Source organism: Balaenoptera physalus (genome assembly GCF_965194825.1).
Source record: "Balaenoptera physalus genome assembly, chromosome: 16".
Lineage (NCBI taxonomy): Eukaryota > Metazoa > Chordata > Mammalia > Artiodactyla > Balaenopteridae > Balaenoptera > Balaenoptera physalus.
The window spans coordinates 87,153,497-87,169,955 of NC_138898.1; the positions used below are offsets into that span (position 1 = coordinate 87,153,497).

Genomic DNA, 16,459 nt, shown 5'->3' on the forward strand with positions numbered 1-16,459 from the left:
GAAGATATTTATAAACAGAAAATGCTTACAATAAATAAGAAAAACATCAACAGTTTCCATATGTAAGAATTCACAAAACAGGCAAGGAAAATGTCAGACTCAAGATAAAAATAGGCAATGAATGTGAACACACACACACAAAAAGACTGATAAACAGAAAACAAGCTTTCTAATTCAGGAAGAGCAACGGAATGAAAATGATAATAAATGCCACTTTTAGCCTTTCAAAAAGTAATAGCACACCATGCTGGAGGGAGTGCAAATAAGGAGACTCCCTCCACCCCATACTATACTATACTACTAAGGGAAGCTTAAACTGCTGAAGCCTTTCTGGAAACCAATGTAACAATATGTATCAGAAGCATTAAAACATTAACACCTTTGATCTGGTAACTCTACTTCCATAAACCCAGTCTACAAAATCATTTGAATTGTAAACAGATATTTGGTTTTAGTCATCAAATAAAAATTTTGAAATACCCTAAATATCCAAGAATATGAAAGAATATTATATATCCATTAAAAGTTAACTTTACAAAACATTTTCTATCATTGGGAAAACGCTTACATATAATGTGAAGGGAAACAATCAGGATATGAAATGCCATCCACAGTAGTACTGTGATTATGTAGAAAACATACGATACATAAGGTGGGAAAAAGGAAGAGAAATCACCAAGACATTAAATAGTTTTCAAGGTGGAAGGAATTCTACTTCGTCTTTCAATTTCCAAATAATCTACAACAGGCATTTACCAAGGTTATCATCAGAAAAGATACTATCTTAATTATGGCTAACAGAGTGTTTAATGCTGACTCTGCAGATACCAATCACTATGCTAAGAACTTTAACTTTTATATTTAATTCTCTAAGCAATCTTTGAGGATATACTGTGATTGTCCCCATTTTACAGAAAAGGCTCCAAAAGGCTCAGAGCTTACCCACTGTCACACAGCTACTGAACTGCACACTGAGATTCAAACCCAGCTCTGACTTCAGAACCCACATCTGAACCCTTGTATAAAAGCGATTGGAGCCTTGGGGCATCTCAGACCTGTAAGTACCAGAACCACCCAAAGAGCCCTGCCAGTTTGGTTGGTTAACACATTTCAAATACTGAGCAAATTCAGCAAAATATTCATGTACACATTCAGAAAAAAGTCACTGTTTAACCCACAAAGAATTTCCCCCAACTTAGGCGATATTTTCTATGACTGAAAGCAGCATATGTTCTGTCAACTCTAAAAGAGGGTAAAAGATTCACACAGAAGCAATTTGTCAGCACAGTTTATAAATGCTATCAAGATAAACACTCACTTCTTGGGTGATGGGTGGCCTGAACTGTTTGTGTAGTTCAATAATTATTCTTAGACAAATAAGAACATTCTCTTCATTTTCCGTCTTAAAAAAATAAAAAGCATTTAAAAAGAGTTATACTTCTGAAAACTTATTTTCATCTAAAGACTATTTTCTAAGCGTTTTCTGCATATACACCCGCCATCAGCCAACTTAGGTTTGGTTTGTAGAAAATTCATGAACCCACAGAACACAGCTGACCCGGAGAGGACGCTGTCGCAGCCTTTGCTGGGCTGTCTGAAGCACAGCCCGCCAGTGGGTCCTGTGAGAGGAACACTCAGACAAATGAGTAACTGGCAATTAAGGCAAGTCACACTACGAAGCAAGGTCTTAACGGCCCAGCAGACACGTTTCACTGTTTGAAAATATTGCAGAAGAGCCATGCGTGAGCGGCCACCATGCACCGGGCCCTGTGCTAACACTTCACACTGTCTGCACGGGGGCGCCTTCCACATCTTACCAGGAGGAAGCGAAGGCTCGGGGCACGAAGGAATGGGGCTGACATGACAGAGCTAATACATGGCAGAGCCAGGATCCGAACCCAACTCAGTCCCCCTACAGAGCTCATCTTTCCAAGGGGCCCAGAAACATGACAGAATTCTAAACACCCCAAGACTAAGGACAACAAGAAAACAATTTCAGAGGTTAGCTTAACAGGTACCAAATGGATTAACCCCAAGAATTTGAGCAACTCTTTGACTACTATGCATCTACTGTGCCCGACACACAAACACAGAGGCACAAAGCCAATGACCCCTGTACTCGGAGTCTGTTGACCACCACCCGCTTTCAGATTCCCACTGTGACTAGTCAATCCCTCAGTGACTCAAAAAAAAGACTTTCATTTAATAATCTTTCTTAGTAATCTGGTTGGCAAAATGGGAGGAAATGGACATTAAGAAAATTTCTACTCATGTGAATCAGAACTTCAGTGAAAGGGAAAAAGTTGTATAATACAGGATTTTACAGTAAGAAAATCATTAAAAGTTTTGAATGCGGCTAAATAATAAAAATTCTCAAAAGTTACCTCCAGAAAGCGAAACATAACAGACAAAACATTTTTTGTATGAGGACGAAGATGTTCATTGGTTGGTATTCTATGAATTATTTCAAGAACGAGCTTCCGCAGTTGCTGTTGAAGAGAAACAAAAATGTAAATATGAAATCCTTCCAAGAGTTCCAAGGTAACCCTTTTGCATCCTACAAGTGTCACACAGCTGTACCCAGCACTGGTAACCACCATACAAGAAGATGGAGCCCATTTTAGAAACGGTTCTGTAAATTATTTAAATGTAATCCAAAGCATGTACTGCAAACCAGTATTTTCAGTATTTCTACAATTGTGTACCAAATCAAGTAGCCAATTTTCCTCTTTCACACCTTATCAGTATTGCCAGGAGGAGGACACTAATGTGTGCATGTGGGGTAAATTTAAGATGAAAAGAGCAAAACACCAACTGAACTTCATTTGCAGTCTCCCTTCGTAAGCTCTGTTTAGCTCCTCTGACGTGCTCTCCAATTACCTTGGGCCTAAGGACTAATTACATCATAAGCTGTGCTAAGCTTTCATGATTTTGTCTATGGAACTGACAACTAAAAACGGTCAAATAGGTAGATCTTGAACTGGTACCACATAAAAATGCTTTGTTTAGCAATTAACTTTCACTAGTACTATGGTAATTTTTAAAGTTATTTTTAAGGGATATATGCTGAAATATTTATGGAAAAAAAGTTATGATGGGACTGTTTTAAAATAATCAAGGTGAAGAGGGGGGAGCAAAGAGTGGGTGGGGGTATAGATAAAACAAAACTGGCCAGAGTTACAAGAACTGAAAATAGTAAGGTCAGAGCTGGGCAACAGGTACGGGAAGGGTCATGAAACTGTTGCTCCCTCCTATACATACACATGAATTTGGCTGTAATACATAGCATATGCACACGTCACTGGTCAGCAAATGTGAGGAGTTTAAATTGTGAAAGAGATGGCTACGAGGAAATAAAACCAAGATATTTAGCTGAGGAGGCAATGGCCTTGGACAAAGTTATCCTTATATGACAAAACTTCTTTTGTTTTTAAGGGGAACCATAAGTTTTTTGAGTTGTTTTCATTCTTAAGTGCTTGCACTCCTACAGGAGGACATTTTTTTCTCATTATATTTTTGAACAGGTCACCTGGGCTGGTTTCTCCTGAAGGAACTGAACTTCTCCATCTTGAAGAAATGTAAGAAATCGAGGGATGATGTGCTCCAGGAATGTAGAATATTGAGGAGATGAAGTGACATTCTAATTATGCAAAAATAAAAGAAAACCCCATAAAGGTTTGTGTACATATTCAAATTCACATATTATAATAACCTCAAAAGGAAAAAATTGTAGAGCTGATAATAATTTTTAATACTTTCAGATGCTTTAGTGATAACATAGTTTTAAAGAAGTTAAGATGATTGCTGCTTCTGATATCCAATTAGAGAGAACTAAATGCTAAAATTTACTGGTAAACCTAGAAATACTGGCACTGTGGAGAATGTTCACTTAACTAAGGGAACCGAACAAGGGGGCATAACTGACTGGATGGAACCAACGGCAGAGACCACCTTCCCAAAGAAGTGATGCTGATACTAAAACCTAAAAGGCCAGCAGGAGTTAACCACGGGAGAAAGTGGGAAAGGTTCTAAGGAAAGCACATGCAAAGGCACAAAATGACGAGAAAGCCTGAGTGTAAAAGGCACATATTGAACTTTTTTTAGTTCAATATGGCAGGGATGGGAGTCTAAGAGGAAGGAATTTAAACTTTTATTATCATGAGTCTGAGACGCTGGTGAGTCAAGGCATCTGGGCAGCTAAATGCGTCTGGAGCTCCAGACACTGATCTGGGAGGAAGATAAAGACATGGGGTTGTCCGTTACCTGAGGAGTCTATAAAGAAGGAAATACAGGCAAAAACCAGAAAAGAGTGTGCTGCCACAGGAGCAAAGAAAGAACCGCCATTCTTGGGATGCGCCCCTGAGCACTGGTCTCCCACGGCCGACCCGGAGCTCAATTCCAGGGGCCCCGTGCCCACAGCACGCTGTGTGTGAAGAGGCGCCCCCAGGAGCCAGGCAGCGCCTCCCCAGCCCCTCCCGGGGCAGAATGTGAATCCACTGGGGACAAGAACTGTATTTGTCACCTTTCAACCCCAAAGTGTAAGACTTTTTACGAAACACCCACATTCAAGGATTGAAGGAAAAGAGGGGTGAGAGTCATGATGGAACATTATCAAGGTTATCAAGAAATCAGGCTCATCTGCACGTCAGCCCATACCATCCAGATTCCACTGCCTTCAAAACACCTGAGTTTCAAATTTCTCCCACAGGAAAGATTCAACAAGTTGCCCAGTTATTCTGCCAGTATTTCAACTTAGCCCCTGGCTTTCTGGTCCATACGAATGCTTCCTGTGATTTCTAACTTCAACATTTCTTTATTTTCTGTCCTGGGAGATGGCCCATGTGATATTTACTTAGCCTGGAATCTTATTCCTAAGTGGTTAATGAAATGAATTTCTAAGATTCCTTAAACCGCTGGGAATTCTTAATTTCACTTAAATATTTTGTTCTGGGGTAATAGTGGTGGTAATTTAGAATTACCTACCGGTGGTCATTCTAGTATTTCATCCTTCGAAGGACTCAGTCATCTGAATTTCATTTAAGGTAAATGCCTATCAGATTTCAAAAGGCACTATTTGGAAAAGCCCCAAGTGTATTACTTTGCTAACTTTTAATTCTGTTAATTTAATCAATGCATCTGAGACCAAAGCCACGAACTAACTTGCTAACTGCCAGACCCTAAACAGGAGAGAAAGGGTTGAGACACTTAATTGAAAAAGCCCCACCACACTCGGAGGATCACAGGCAGCTCCAAGATTTCAGCCTCTCAAATAAACTTTGAGGGCTGTGGCTCTCTCCTAGCAGTTCTTCCAGTAAAATGCAGAATGCAGGCCTTTGCTGTTCTACCACCCACCTCTTTTTTTTAGCTTTATTTATTTTTTAACAGTTTGCACTAACAGCTTGGGTGGAAGAGAAAGCTCTTTAGCTCAATCTCTAAATATCTCAGGATTTTTTTCCACCTCAGTTCAAGGCAACAAATCCTGGAAAACATCTATTTAAAACAAAACAAAAAAACCAAAAAATTCCCCCAGCAAACAAAAATACCATCCATTACTATAGACAGTAGTAGGGTATCTAATTCAATCCCACGAACATTTATTTAATGTTTAGTGATTCAAATGACCATGACAGAGGCTAGGAAACATTGTATCTATTGTTCTTAATCATATTAACTCTGAGAAAGGTTTTATCATACCCACATTAAAAGAAAAGCGAGTTTCTCTTCGGCCTATGAGACTAACTGGCACCAGACTAACCATAAAGTAGGACAAAATATGAGAGAACAGTTTCAGGTGCTGGACCAGAGGCAGTGCAAGACCATGATCTCCAGAAGAAGGGGAACTCACCAACTGCGCCCCACCTCGGCTCTCTGCCTGGGTACCGTTTCCCAACCAGGCTCAGCAGGCTGGAGCCCAAGGAAAGCATGATGGTCCTGCTGAGCTGAGGAGCAAACACCAGAGTTTGCAACAGCTGAAGTGGCCAGAATCTGCAGGGCAAAGCCCCAGAGAAAAAGGAACTACAGAAGGGGGTGTGGATGGTCTCCTGTGAGTCCTTGACTGAGGACTGGGCTGTACTTACAGGTAAGGGGAGGTAAGACTACCTGAGGCTTACCAGGGAGTGGGCACTTGAGGACTGAGAAATGAAGAAAGACATCAGAGGTCTGGCAAGGTCAGAGGATGTTGGGGGTTCAGCCTCGACACAGTGCAAAGACCTTCTTAACACCTTGATAACACCTCATACATTCAGCTGAGGAAGGACCATGCCCCAGAATAAGGCCTAGTTTAGCCCCATCCCAACAAAATCTAAAATCAACCTCTGATGAGATCCACAGAAAGATGGGGTTTGGAGGTTGAATCCTACAAAGTTGGAGGGACTTGGGAAACCCCTTGGGATTCCCAGAGATCCTCTCTACCATGGCATAAAACCAAGCCTACACAAGTTCAGTGAGATCAGCCAGCACCTGAACTGCTGACTATAGTAAAAATATCAACACTCTTCCAAGGGAGATGACAGAATCTAGGGTCCCTACATTTCACACACAATGTCTGGTGTACAATCAAAAACTACCAGACATGCAAGGAAGCCAAATAATGTGACCTGAAGTCAATAAAAATCAACCTTTATAGAGGATTGTATTTAGCAGACAAAGACTTCAAAGCAGTTATTATAAATACGTTCAAAGAATAAAAGGAAAACATGGTCTCAATAAATGAAGATGGGGAATCTCTACAGAGAAGTGACATCTAAAGAAGAACCAAATGGAAATTCTAGAACTGAAAGTACAATAACCAAAATTTTAAAACAAAAATACAAATAAACTGGAATTTAAAAATAACATCCCAGCAGATGCAGAGATGACAGAAAAATAGTCAGTGAATCTGAAGGCAGATCAGAGAACAAAGAGAAAAAAGATTGAAGAAAAATGAACAGAATCTGAGGGACCTATGGGTCAATATAAAATTGTAGAATGTAAGAGCCAGAAGAGAGAAACTGTTTGATCAAAGTTGCACAAGTTATAAACAGGAGAGCCAAAACTGCCAGCCAGCTTTCTTTCCCATACCATCCATTACCTAACATAACAAATCCACAACAAAAGTTTGAGTGTATCCTGAAAGCATATGCCTAAAAGGGCTACCATAGTTGAAAATGAAAAAAAGGTCAAGGGGATTCCCTGGTGGCACAGTGGTTAAGGATCCACCTGCCAATGCAGGGGACACGGGTTCGAGCCCCGGTCCGGGAAGATCCCACATGTCACGGAGCAGCTAAGCCCACGCATCACAACTACTGAGCCTGCACTCTAGAGCCCACGAAGCACAACTACTGAAGCCCGCACGCCTAGAGCCCGTGCTCCGCAACAAGAGAAGCCACCGCAACAAGAAGCCTGCACACCGCAATAAAGAGTAGCCCCCGCTCGCCACAACTAGAGAAAGCCCGCATGCAGCAACGAAGACCCAACACAGCCAAAAATAAATAAATAAAAATAAACTTAAAAAGAAAAGAAAAGAAAAAAAGGTCAAATAACCAAAACAAAAGCAATATTCCTCAACACTGGTCGGGAGTCACTATCACTAGTGTGAAGAAGCTGGACAACACTGTACAAATTTTCAAATTTCAATTTTGAAGTACAACAAATTACATTAACAAAGATAATTTTTAAGTTACTAGTAAAAAGACTGACAGGGAAGCTGTAGGAAAGCACATGTGAATACTTATCTCAAAATGAAAAGCTCATACCTCAAAATGTAAAGCTTTATGAAATATAATATAAAATAAAATATAAAGCTCATACCTCAAAATTTTCACTAACTTCTTGCATCATTTTTAACTTTGTTTCATCAGCTGTAAATGGCAAAACAAACCATCAGATAATTGAAATTACGTTAAGGATGTTCCTAAAATTACTGGATTTAATAATTTAAGAGAAGCAATCAGATCTTATCAGTTTGACTGTCATGGTCTAAAAGCAGGCACATAACTAGTTCCCTACAACCAGTCACACTCACTCGTACTCCCAAACATACATGTGCATGCACAGACAAGGACACACATACACACACACACGCGCGCGCACCCACACGCGTGCCTCTTTGGGGCTCCAGCCAGTAATGCTCATCACTTTGCTTCTCCACGAGGTAGAGAAAGGGGAAATTAAGATAACAGTTAATGTGACTACTTATCTCCATGTGCACATCATTTGAACTGAGATGAAGGAGTCACATCAACACATTTCTTCATGACGAAAAGCATCAACTCACGTGTATTTACATCCGTGAGAGCTGCCACAAACTGAAGGTATTTTTTCATCAGAGTGGTTTGGTCAACCACCGTGGCCCCTTGTGTTGCAACAAACGCCATTTTTCTTTTGAGCTAGTTTGTTTCTCAAGAGAAAAGTATTATAACCATGAGTTTGCCCGGCCTACAAAAAGAAGCATATGATTAGCCAACTTACTGAGGGCACAGGCTCATGATCGCTAGGAAAATCTTACCTAAATGCCTGTGTTAATCTAAATAGTTTTCCATTAATTCAGAAAACAACACTACTCCCTCTGCTTTTTTGAAAATAAAAGTTACTTAAGTCCATTCTATTAATTTCTAAACATGATTTTTACACACAGATGCTTTTCTTTCCTATGGTATGTCCATCTTTCCCTAGGCTAGGGGCCAGCAAACTCTCTGTAAAGAGCCAGAGAGTAAATATTTCAGGCTCTGTGGTCTGTCCCAACTCCTGAGCTCTGCTGGAGGCACAAAATAGCCACAGACAGCTTGTAAGCGAACGACCATGGTTGTAATCCATAAATCTTTATTTACAGACACTGAAATTTGAATTTCATTTGAGTTGTATCATGAAACATTATTCCTCTTTTGATTTTTTTTTCCCCCAACCGTTAAACAAATGTAAAAACCATTCTTAGTTTCCGTGCTGTATAAAAACAGCCACCAGGCTGGATTTGGTTTGCTGACTGTAGTTGGACCACCTGTGCATTAGGTGATGGGCTCTCAAACTTCACTGTGCACTAAAATCATCAGGTGCCAAAGGTGGACCCCCAAGCACCACCCAGAGACCTCGGTTCAGGGAGGCGTCCAGGAAGCTGTCAATTTTGCTGGCATCTGACATACAATAGGCTAAATGCTTCAAAAAGCACCTCAGTGAGTTGGAAACAGGTGTGGATGACCACACTTTGCGAAATGCAGCTCCAGGCTGACAAACGGGAGACTTGGTTTCTATTTTAAGAGCCCTCTTAAGAGAACCTAGTGAAATTGCTCTTACCCATCCTCCCCGCGAATGTAACAGTCACATTTCACTCTACATTAAGGAGCAGTTTCATGACTTGATTTTCTTCTTTCTTCAACAAACACACCATTAACTCTTCCGCAGGCCTTTCAACGGCCCTGCCTACCAGATACGCTCCCTTGCAGCTCACACTCCTGCCCCAAGCGATGGGGACACCCTGACGCCACAGATCCTCTTCCGCCCGCCCTCTCGAGACACCAAAAGCAGAGAGGGTGCCTGCCGCTGTTCCCGCGCAGCCCGCCGGCTCCAGGGGCAGGAAGTCACTAACGAAACCAACCGGAGGGATTCTGTCAGCCCCGCTGGATGACCCGACTTCTGCTTCCTCTTCACCTCCCATCCCCGAGACCCAAGACTCAGGGTCACGGCCTCTCCCTACCTAAGAAACTTCGGGTGGGTCGTGCCTAAACTTTTTAAAGGCGTGGATCCACTTCTTCACCGAAGGCGTCAACCCCCCATTTTCCGAAACCCCGAGAGGCCAGGCTTCGTTCTCCCCTGGCCCGGGGGGCTAGGGGCCCCGAGGGAAGACGTCCCATCCCGCCTCCAAGCTGGAGAGCAGCTCCAAGACCCCAGAGACCAAGGGCCCAGGCCTGGCTTCGGTCCCGCCCCCGCGTCCCGGCCCAGGTTGTGGGGGACGGAGCCGGTGCCCCGCCCGCTCCCGGCAAACGGCGCCGCCGCGCCGCCCCGCCCCGCCCCGCCGCGCCAGGCCTGAAGCGGCGCCGCCGGGCCAGAGGGGGCGCTGTCGACGCCGCTACCTTCGCTCTGCGCGCCAGGCCAGGCGAGCCAGGTGCTTGCGTGGAGGCCGAGAGGGGCCAGGGCGACAGGAGGCGCCTCCGGGGAGACGGGGCCCCAACCCCACGCTCTATCTCCCCGGCCTCAAACAGCCCTCGGCTTCCCTCCTTTTGTCACCCTCTCCGGACAGCCAGCGCCCGCCTCCTGGGCCGGGCTACGGCGGGCGCCGAGGGCCAATTCCCGCGCCGCTAGCCTTCCGCCTCCCGGCGCTCCCCGGCCAGCCCAGGCAGCAGCGGCGGCGGTTTGAGGGCCGCCGCCGGCCCCCGCCACCCGGACTGGGCCCCGATGGGGGGGCGGAGGGACCCCGGGGCGCTCGGAGCCTCTCTCCATCGCTATGCGCTTCTCTCCATCGCTCCGCGGACCCAGGCGCCGCAGAGGCCTCCCCACGCCCGGGCCCCGCCGCACCCGTTGGGGCTGCCGCGCGCGCCTCCCGGGGCCGTTCCGCCGCCGTCCCGCCGCCGTCCCGCGCCTGCCCACACTTACCCCGACATCGGCGGCCGGCTTCCTGCAGCCCCGGCCCGCGACCCCACCTAAGCCCTCTCAGCCGCCGCCGCTGTCGCGCCGCAGCACGCAGTCCCGCCCCCGCTTAAAGCGGCCGCGCCCGCCGCCGGAGGAATAGGCCCCGGCGCACCGCCTCCAAGTGGGTGCGGCCTGGGCGGGCGGCGGGAGCGGGGAGAGGCGTCACGCCCGGGTGGGCCTGCCTGGCCCTTTAAACCTCTGTCCACGTGGGCGGGGCCGCAGGCCGGGAGGGAGGCGCAGGCAGTGACAAGCGTCTTTGGTTCGGCTCTTTCTGCCCTTAATATCCTCGTAGAAGCCAGGAGGCTGGGGAGGGACACTTGGGGGCTGCTGCGGGGCGGTGTGCACCCGCGGGGCTTTCTTAGCAGACGGCGGACGGGCCCGGGAAGAGGCCACCCCTGAACTGAACGTGGCATGCTGGGCGGGGTTTTCTCCCCAGCTTGAGCCCTGGGGTCCTTCTTAGCCCGGCGAGGGGGAGGAGGTAAGGAGGGTCTTTGGGAAGGCGAAGGCTGCAGACAGACGGAGACCCTGTAAGCAAACGAGAGCCCAGCTGTTCTGCCTGGAAGAGACCGGCCTGATCATTTGTTGCAGCTGCATCACCCCGAGGCTAGACCGCAGTGGACCGCTTTTCAGCTCCTACGCGACGGGGCAGATGCCTTGGGTCAGAGCAATGATGAGAGGGAGGGGAAAGTGGGGCCCGGATGCCCAAATGAGGTGATGGCTGAACCAAGAGGCCCTGGAAGAGAAAAGTACTGTCAGGCCTCACCTGCAGACCCCATCTATGAGACTGGTTGAATGACGAGCTGTTCCTGGAAACACGTGGTGATAGTGGTAAATGGCCAGAGCATGAAAGTGATAACCTGACCTACCTCCAGCCCCTCCAAGACCTGGCTCCACCTCCTGCCCCTTCCTGACAGTACTTCCCCCCTGCTCCCCCCCGCACCGCCCCTCGCCACCCCATCATCACTAACTCACCAGAATCTTTGTGTTCCCTTCTCAGACAGATATATTTCACACCTGGTAATAAATAGAGCTTGCAATTCCTACAAGATACGTTCAGAGACATGCTCCTTGCCTTTGTTTAATGTTGCCACTCAAGAACAAGCCTCAGCTGAAGCGCTGAGATTGTAAGTGGATATATTTAGTGCCAGTTATTTCTGCCCCAGGAGAAACATAGTGGGTCAGAACACTCCTTCCCCCATGGAAGAAGTTGCCCACCTGCAAGCAAAATCCTCTTTGCTCCTACCACCGCCAACCCCAAAATATAAGAGGTCCAAAATTGGGTAAAGTTGAAAAATCTAAGGGCTGGAACCAATGTGCCATCCAAGGTTATTTAATATTGTTGCCGGGGCGGGGGGGGTCGAGAAAAAAAGCAGCAGTACACAAATCCTTTGATAAGTTTCCATTTAATTGCATGTGATAAAGACCTACAGTTGGGGGAGGGGCGGGGAGGTTAACACTGGTGAAATTCATATGCTTTCCCATGGCCTTAGCTTCCCCTACGAAAGTACCCATCACGCTGCTATGATTTTTGCCTGTTTTCTTGTCTGTCTCCTGAATTAGAGGTTGGGGACAGTGTCAACTTCATCTCTATCAGATAAATGAGATCATGCCCCTCCTCTGCTTAAAACCCTCCAAAGACTTTTCAACTTATCCTCAATCCCTGGGCCTGTGCACCTCCCAACCTCATTCTTCATGTTCCAGCCGCAATGGCCTTGCTGTGCCTCCTGCCCACCTAGGACCTTTGTAGCTAATTCTCCTGTCTGGAATGTTCTTCCCTGAGAGGCACAAAGCTGGCTCCTTGTCATTCTTGATGAGCTCAAATGTCACCTCCTCAGAGAGGCCTTTTTAAGGCCCAATATAAGAAAACCATTGCCTGCCGCCCCCCCCCCCCAACTAGCTCTCATAATACTGGAATTTTCCTTAGAATCTGAAATTATATTTACTCATTTATCATCTTTTTTCCTCCTAGACAGAAAGCTCCTTTTCTTTTTTTTTTTTTAATATTTATTTATTTGGCTGTGCCGGGTCTTAGTTGCAGCACGCGGGATCTTCGCTGCCGTATGCGGGATCTTTAGTTGCATCATGCAGGATCTAGTTCCCTGACCAGGAATTGAACCCAGGCCCCCTGCATTGGGAATGCAGAGTCTTAACCACTGGACCACGAGGGCAGTCCCTCTGTCTTTCTTTACCAATGTATTCCTGTTGCCCATTGGGTGTTGTCTTAGTCTGCTCAAGCTGCCATTATAAAGTACCACAGACTGGGTGGCTTACCCAACAGGAATTTATTTCTCATAGTTCTGGAGACTGGGAAGTTCAAGATCAAGGTGCCACCAAGGTAGGTTTCATTCTGAGGCCTCTTCGCTTGGCTTATAGGTGGCATCATCTCACTATGTGCTCACATGACCTCTTTGTGCTCTCTCAAGAGAGAGATCTCTGGTGTCTGTTCCTCTTCTTATAAGGACACGAGTCCTATTGGATTAGGGCCCCACCCTTATGACCTCATTTAGCCTTAATTACCCCTTTAGAGGTGCTGTCTCCAAATACAGTCACTTTGGGGGTTATGCCTTAACATATGGATTTCTCAAGGGACACAATTCGGCCCATAAACAAATGTATAAATTTGTACCCTGTTTGGAATAATACTGTATGAACCTATAGGATAGGAACAGCTGGAACACTAAAAAAAAAAATACAGGGAGCCCCAAAATATTCACTCTGGTGGGCACGAGCAGTCTGCACAAGTGGTCTCTGCATGGAGTGGTTCAGGGCATGAGGCCTCAGTCTGACCTTCTGAGAGCCACCAAGAGGCCATCCTCCCTCCGCTGTCCCCTGGTGTGCTGGAGTCCCTGCTTACCTTTGCCTCACCTGTTGGGCTTCTTGGAGGCTGGCCCTAAGGGCTCCACCCCTATGAAGAACCTTCCCCCGTGATGAATTAACAAGTCTTCCCTCGGCCTCTTGTGGGTTTCAACAGGGTGACTGGGTGTCCTGTGGTCGAAAAATTCCAGGAGAAAATCTGGTAAAGCTGAGATCTAGGCCTGGAGCCATGGTAAATTCAACAAAGGGATCACGCTAAACTCCCTTTTGCCTACTTCAAACTACCATAGAATTTAACCCCCAAAGCCTCTCCAGAGCTGATCGGGGGTGATTGTTATCAGCTCAGTGGCCCCCACTTCCCACAGTTACATTTCCAATGCAAGATAATGAGGATTTGTGGTAGGAATATTAACACTAGGGCTGCTGCCCTTCTGTTACCAAAGGGAAATCAATTATACCATTTTGCTAGGGCCAACAGACCGACTAACCTGCTTTAGAAAGATTTTCAGTGACAAGAATTTACATCAAGACAGGTGCTGTGAGAGCCCAGAAGAAGGAAGGTTTCTGGGGGAGGTAATACCTGTGGGGAATTAGACAAAGAAGGGTCACATCAACATCAGCTTCAGGGTGGCCTTGCAGGTGGCTTCTGTGACATAGATGTGACCATCTATGGCTACTGTATAGTTATTCAATGTAATAATGTTACACATGAAAAAAATGTAACAAATGTTATTCTATTTATGCATTTAGTACATTACAAAAACCACTAACAACCAGACCTTTGAATAATGTGAAATAGTCAAATATTTGAAACTCAATTTATAATCTTAATCTACTATTTTCTTCTCAAGCACAATTTTCTTCTCAATTCCTGATGGACAAGTGAAACTCTCCCAAGCCCTTAAGCAATTCTAATGATGACAGCCAACACTGATTGAGTACTTACTATGTCCAAGCACTGTTCTGTGTGTCACATCATTTCATCCTTACCACGGTCTCATGGGGCATTATTATTATTTTAAAGAAAAGTGAACTGAGGCACCAGGAGAGTTATGTGACTTTCTCAAGGTCACACAACTCTCAGAATCCAAAGTCTCCTGGTTCCTAGCCCTGGTATGTGTCCCCACAATGGTGACTGATGCCACCAGGGAGTGGCCAGCACTTTTAACTTTCCTAAGGGGACTCACTCAAATCTGTTCCCCCCTCCATCACAGTGAGATGGCAATGGGGCCAGTGGGGCCCGTTCTCAGGGGACCCCACAGCTGTCCCAGAAGTTCCTTCACTCCCATGCAGCCCGTCCTGCAATTGTGGTCCCATCAGTGCCGGCCAGGCAAGAGGAGCCATCCAACACCCCCTCTGGGTGGGCTCCCTTGCCAAGGATAAAGTAGAGGCAGAGCTGGGACCAGGATCCAGGCTGCCGGTGTGCAGTCTTTAAGGTCAGCTAGGCCGGCCACCTCCTCGGAGAAAAGACACGCTCTGTTCCGTTATGGCAGATGGAAGCGCCTGCTGAGGCCAGGGAGTGTCCAAGGAGCAGCCTGGTCACTCCTTATCTTGGTTGTCTGAGTGTCCCAAGGCCCTCAGTGACAGCGTTGTCGCTGTGGGCCCAGGTATGAGCACAAGCCCCATTTTACAGCAGGTGCAGAGAGGGTAAACTGAGGAATGGCATCAGTCCCAGCGCCTGCACGTGGGCACCTGCACCCAAGCCCTTCTCTCCGAAGGGACACACGACGTTCCTAGGCCCACTGCCCAGCGCCTTGCACACAGTAGGTGCTACACTTTTCTTGAATGAAGAGCCGCATCTCCAAGCCGTGTGCATCATGAGGGGAGAAGCCACCTGGAGAAAGAGCCCAAAGGGCCTGCTCTGGGCTTCACAGCGGTGCGCGCTCCTCTAGGGACGTTCAGTCAGAGCCGGCGGGCGCGGGCACAGACGCAGGGAGGGGAGGGGCGCAGACTGGAGGAACGGGGACAGGGGAGGGGAAGGGAGGGGTCGAGGGGAGAGGAGGGGCGCGGCGAGGGGAGGGAGGGGGAGCAGATTGGAGAAGCGGAGACCGGGGAGGAGAGGGGAGGATCGTGGGGAGAGGCGGCGTGCGGCGGAGTGAGGGAGGGTGCGGGCAGGGGGCGCGGTGCGGCTGACGTGGGTCGGGGTCGGCGCGGCGGGCTGTGGCCGGCGGCGGCGCGCAGAGACACGGAGATCCGAGGCGAGGACGAGGCCGGCGCCGCGCCCGCACCTCCCCGCACAGCCCGTGCCGCGCGCCCCACGAGCTGCAGCCGCCGCAGCCGAATCGAGCCGCGTCCCCTCTGCGCTCCAGCCGCTCCCAGCGCCGCCATGGCCCCGGCCCTCTGGCCGCGCCTCGGCCGCATCCTCTGGCTGGCCTGCCTCCTGCCCTTGGCCCCGGCTAGGGTGGCTGCAGGTAAGGCGCTGCGCGAGCCGGCCGCTCGCCCTCCCGAGCCGCAGCGCGCCCGGGGCCTCGGGGCGGTCCCGGGCGGGCGGCCTCGCCGGGAGCCGGGGCTGCGGAGGTGGCGCCGTGCGCCCTGCGCGCACCTCCCTCCTCCCCGGAGGCCGCGAGCTGCGGAGGGGAGCGCGGCCTGCCGGGCGCCGCGCAGCCCTGTCCTCTGTCCCTTTTCCCCTGAAGTCACTGGTACTTGAGGGGGCTCCCCGCGCCCTCGTTCCCGCTGCCACCTCCAGATCGGCCTTGCCCTAGCGACCGCGCGGTGGCCGGCGCATCCATCCCGATGTTTGGAAACCTCGCAGCCGCTGGAGGTGGGGGAGGACGCTGAGGGGAGTCTGGGATGCTCGGGGTCGGTCGTCTCGCCACAGCCCCCAGGGAGCGCGGCCAGGTTGCCCGCGGAGCAGCGTTTTTGCCTTAAAATGTGGCCTTATCCAGAGAGGCTTTCTACCCTGCTTGTGTTGACTTAGGGGAGTATGCGATTTTAGCGCCCAAGAGGCCGATCTGCCATTTCCTCTCGGGGAATGATTTCCAAAATGGACCCGGAGCTGGTTCCGCTGGGTCCTACCCGGTGTCCCCCGGGTCGTGCTTCTAACATC

At 48.2% G+C, this 16,459-nt stretch overlaps 2 protein-coding genes and 1 long non-coding RNA gene across 20 annotated transcripts in view; 2 read left to right on the forward strand and 1 right to left on the reverse strand.

Annotated features, from left to right (window-relative positions):
• Positions 1-10,706, reverse strand: part of TRRAP (transformation/transcription domain associated protein) — a 119,177-nt gene extending 108,471 nt beyond the window's left edge. For 9 of the 17 annotated variants that reach the window (XM_082429821.1, XM_082429820.1, XM_082429818.1 and 6 more), the window contains exons 1-6: positions 10,564-10,705; positions 8,255-8,415; positions 7,789-7,838; positions 3,530-3,640; positions 2,385-2,489; positions 1,319-1,402 (exon numbers count right to left, since the gene is read on the reverse strand). In XM_082429821.1, coding sequence (XP_082285947.1) covers positions 1,319-1,402; positions 2,385-2,489; positions 3,530-3,640; positions 7,789-7,838; positions 8,255-8,354 — 450 coding nt within the window. In that variant the 5' untranslated portion in view covers positions 8,355-8,415; positions 10,564-10,705. Of the gene's footprint in view, positions 1-1,318; positions 1,403-2,384; positions 2,490-3,529; positions 3,641-7,788; positions 7,839-8,254; positions 8,416-9,267; positions 9,555-10,043; positions 10,544-10,563 lie in introns of those variants that run through there. The other 8 variants (XR_014254775.1, XM_082429825.1, XM_082429827.1 and 5 more) reach the window with 4 other exon arrangements.
• LOC309645165 lies at positions 10,634-11,556 on the forward strand. The gene is made up of 2 exons (XR_014254776.1): positions 10,634-10,720; positions 11,188-11,556. It is a non-coding gene; the product is annotated as an uncharacterized lncRNA (long non-coding RNA).
• A 3,942-nt stretch (positions 11,557-15,498) lies between these two features.
• TMEM130 (transmembrane protein 130) overlaps positions 15,499-16,459 on the forward strand; it is a 16,472-nt gene continuing 15,511 nt past the window's right edge. Inside the window, exon 1 of one of the 2 annotated variants that reach the window (XM_082430557.1) lies at positions 15,499-15,824. In XM_082430557.1, the coding sequence (XP_082286683.1) occupies positions 15,740-15,824 (85 nt within the window). In that variant the 5' untranslated portion in view covers positions 15,499-15,739. The remainder of the gene's footprint in view (positions 15,825-16,459) is intronic. The other variant, XM_082430556.1, reaches the window with a different exon arrangement.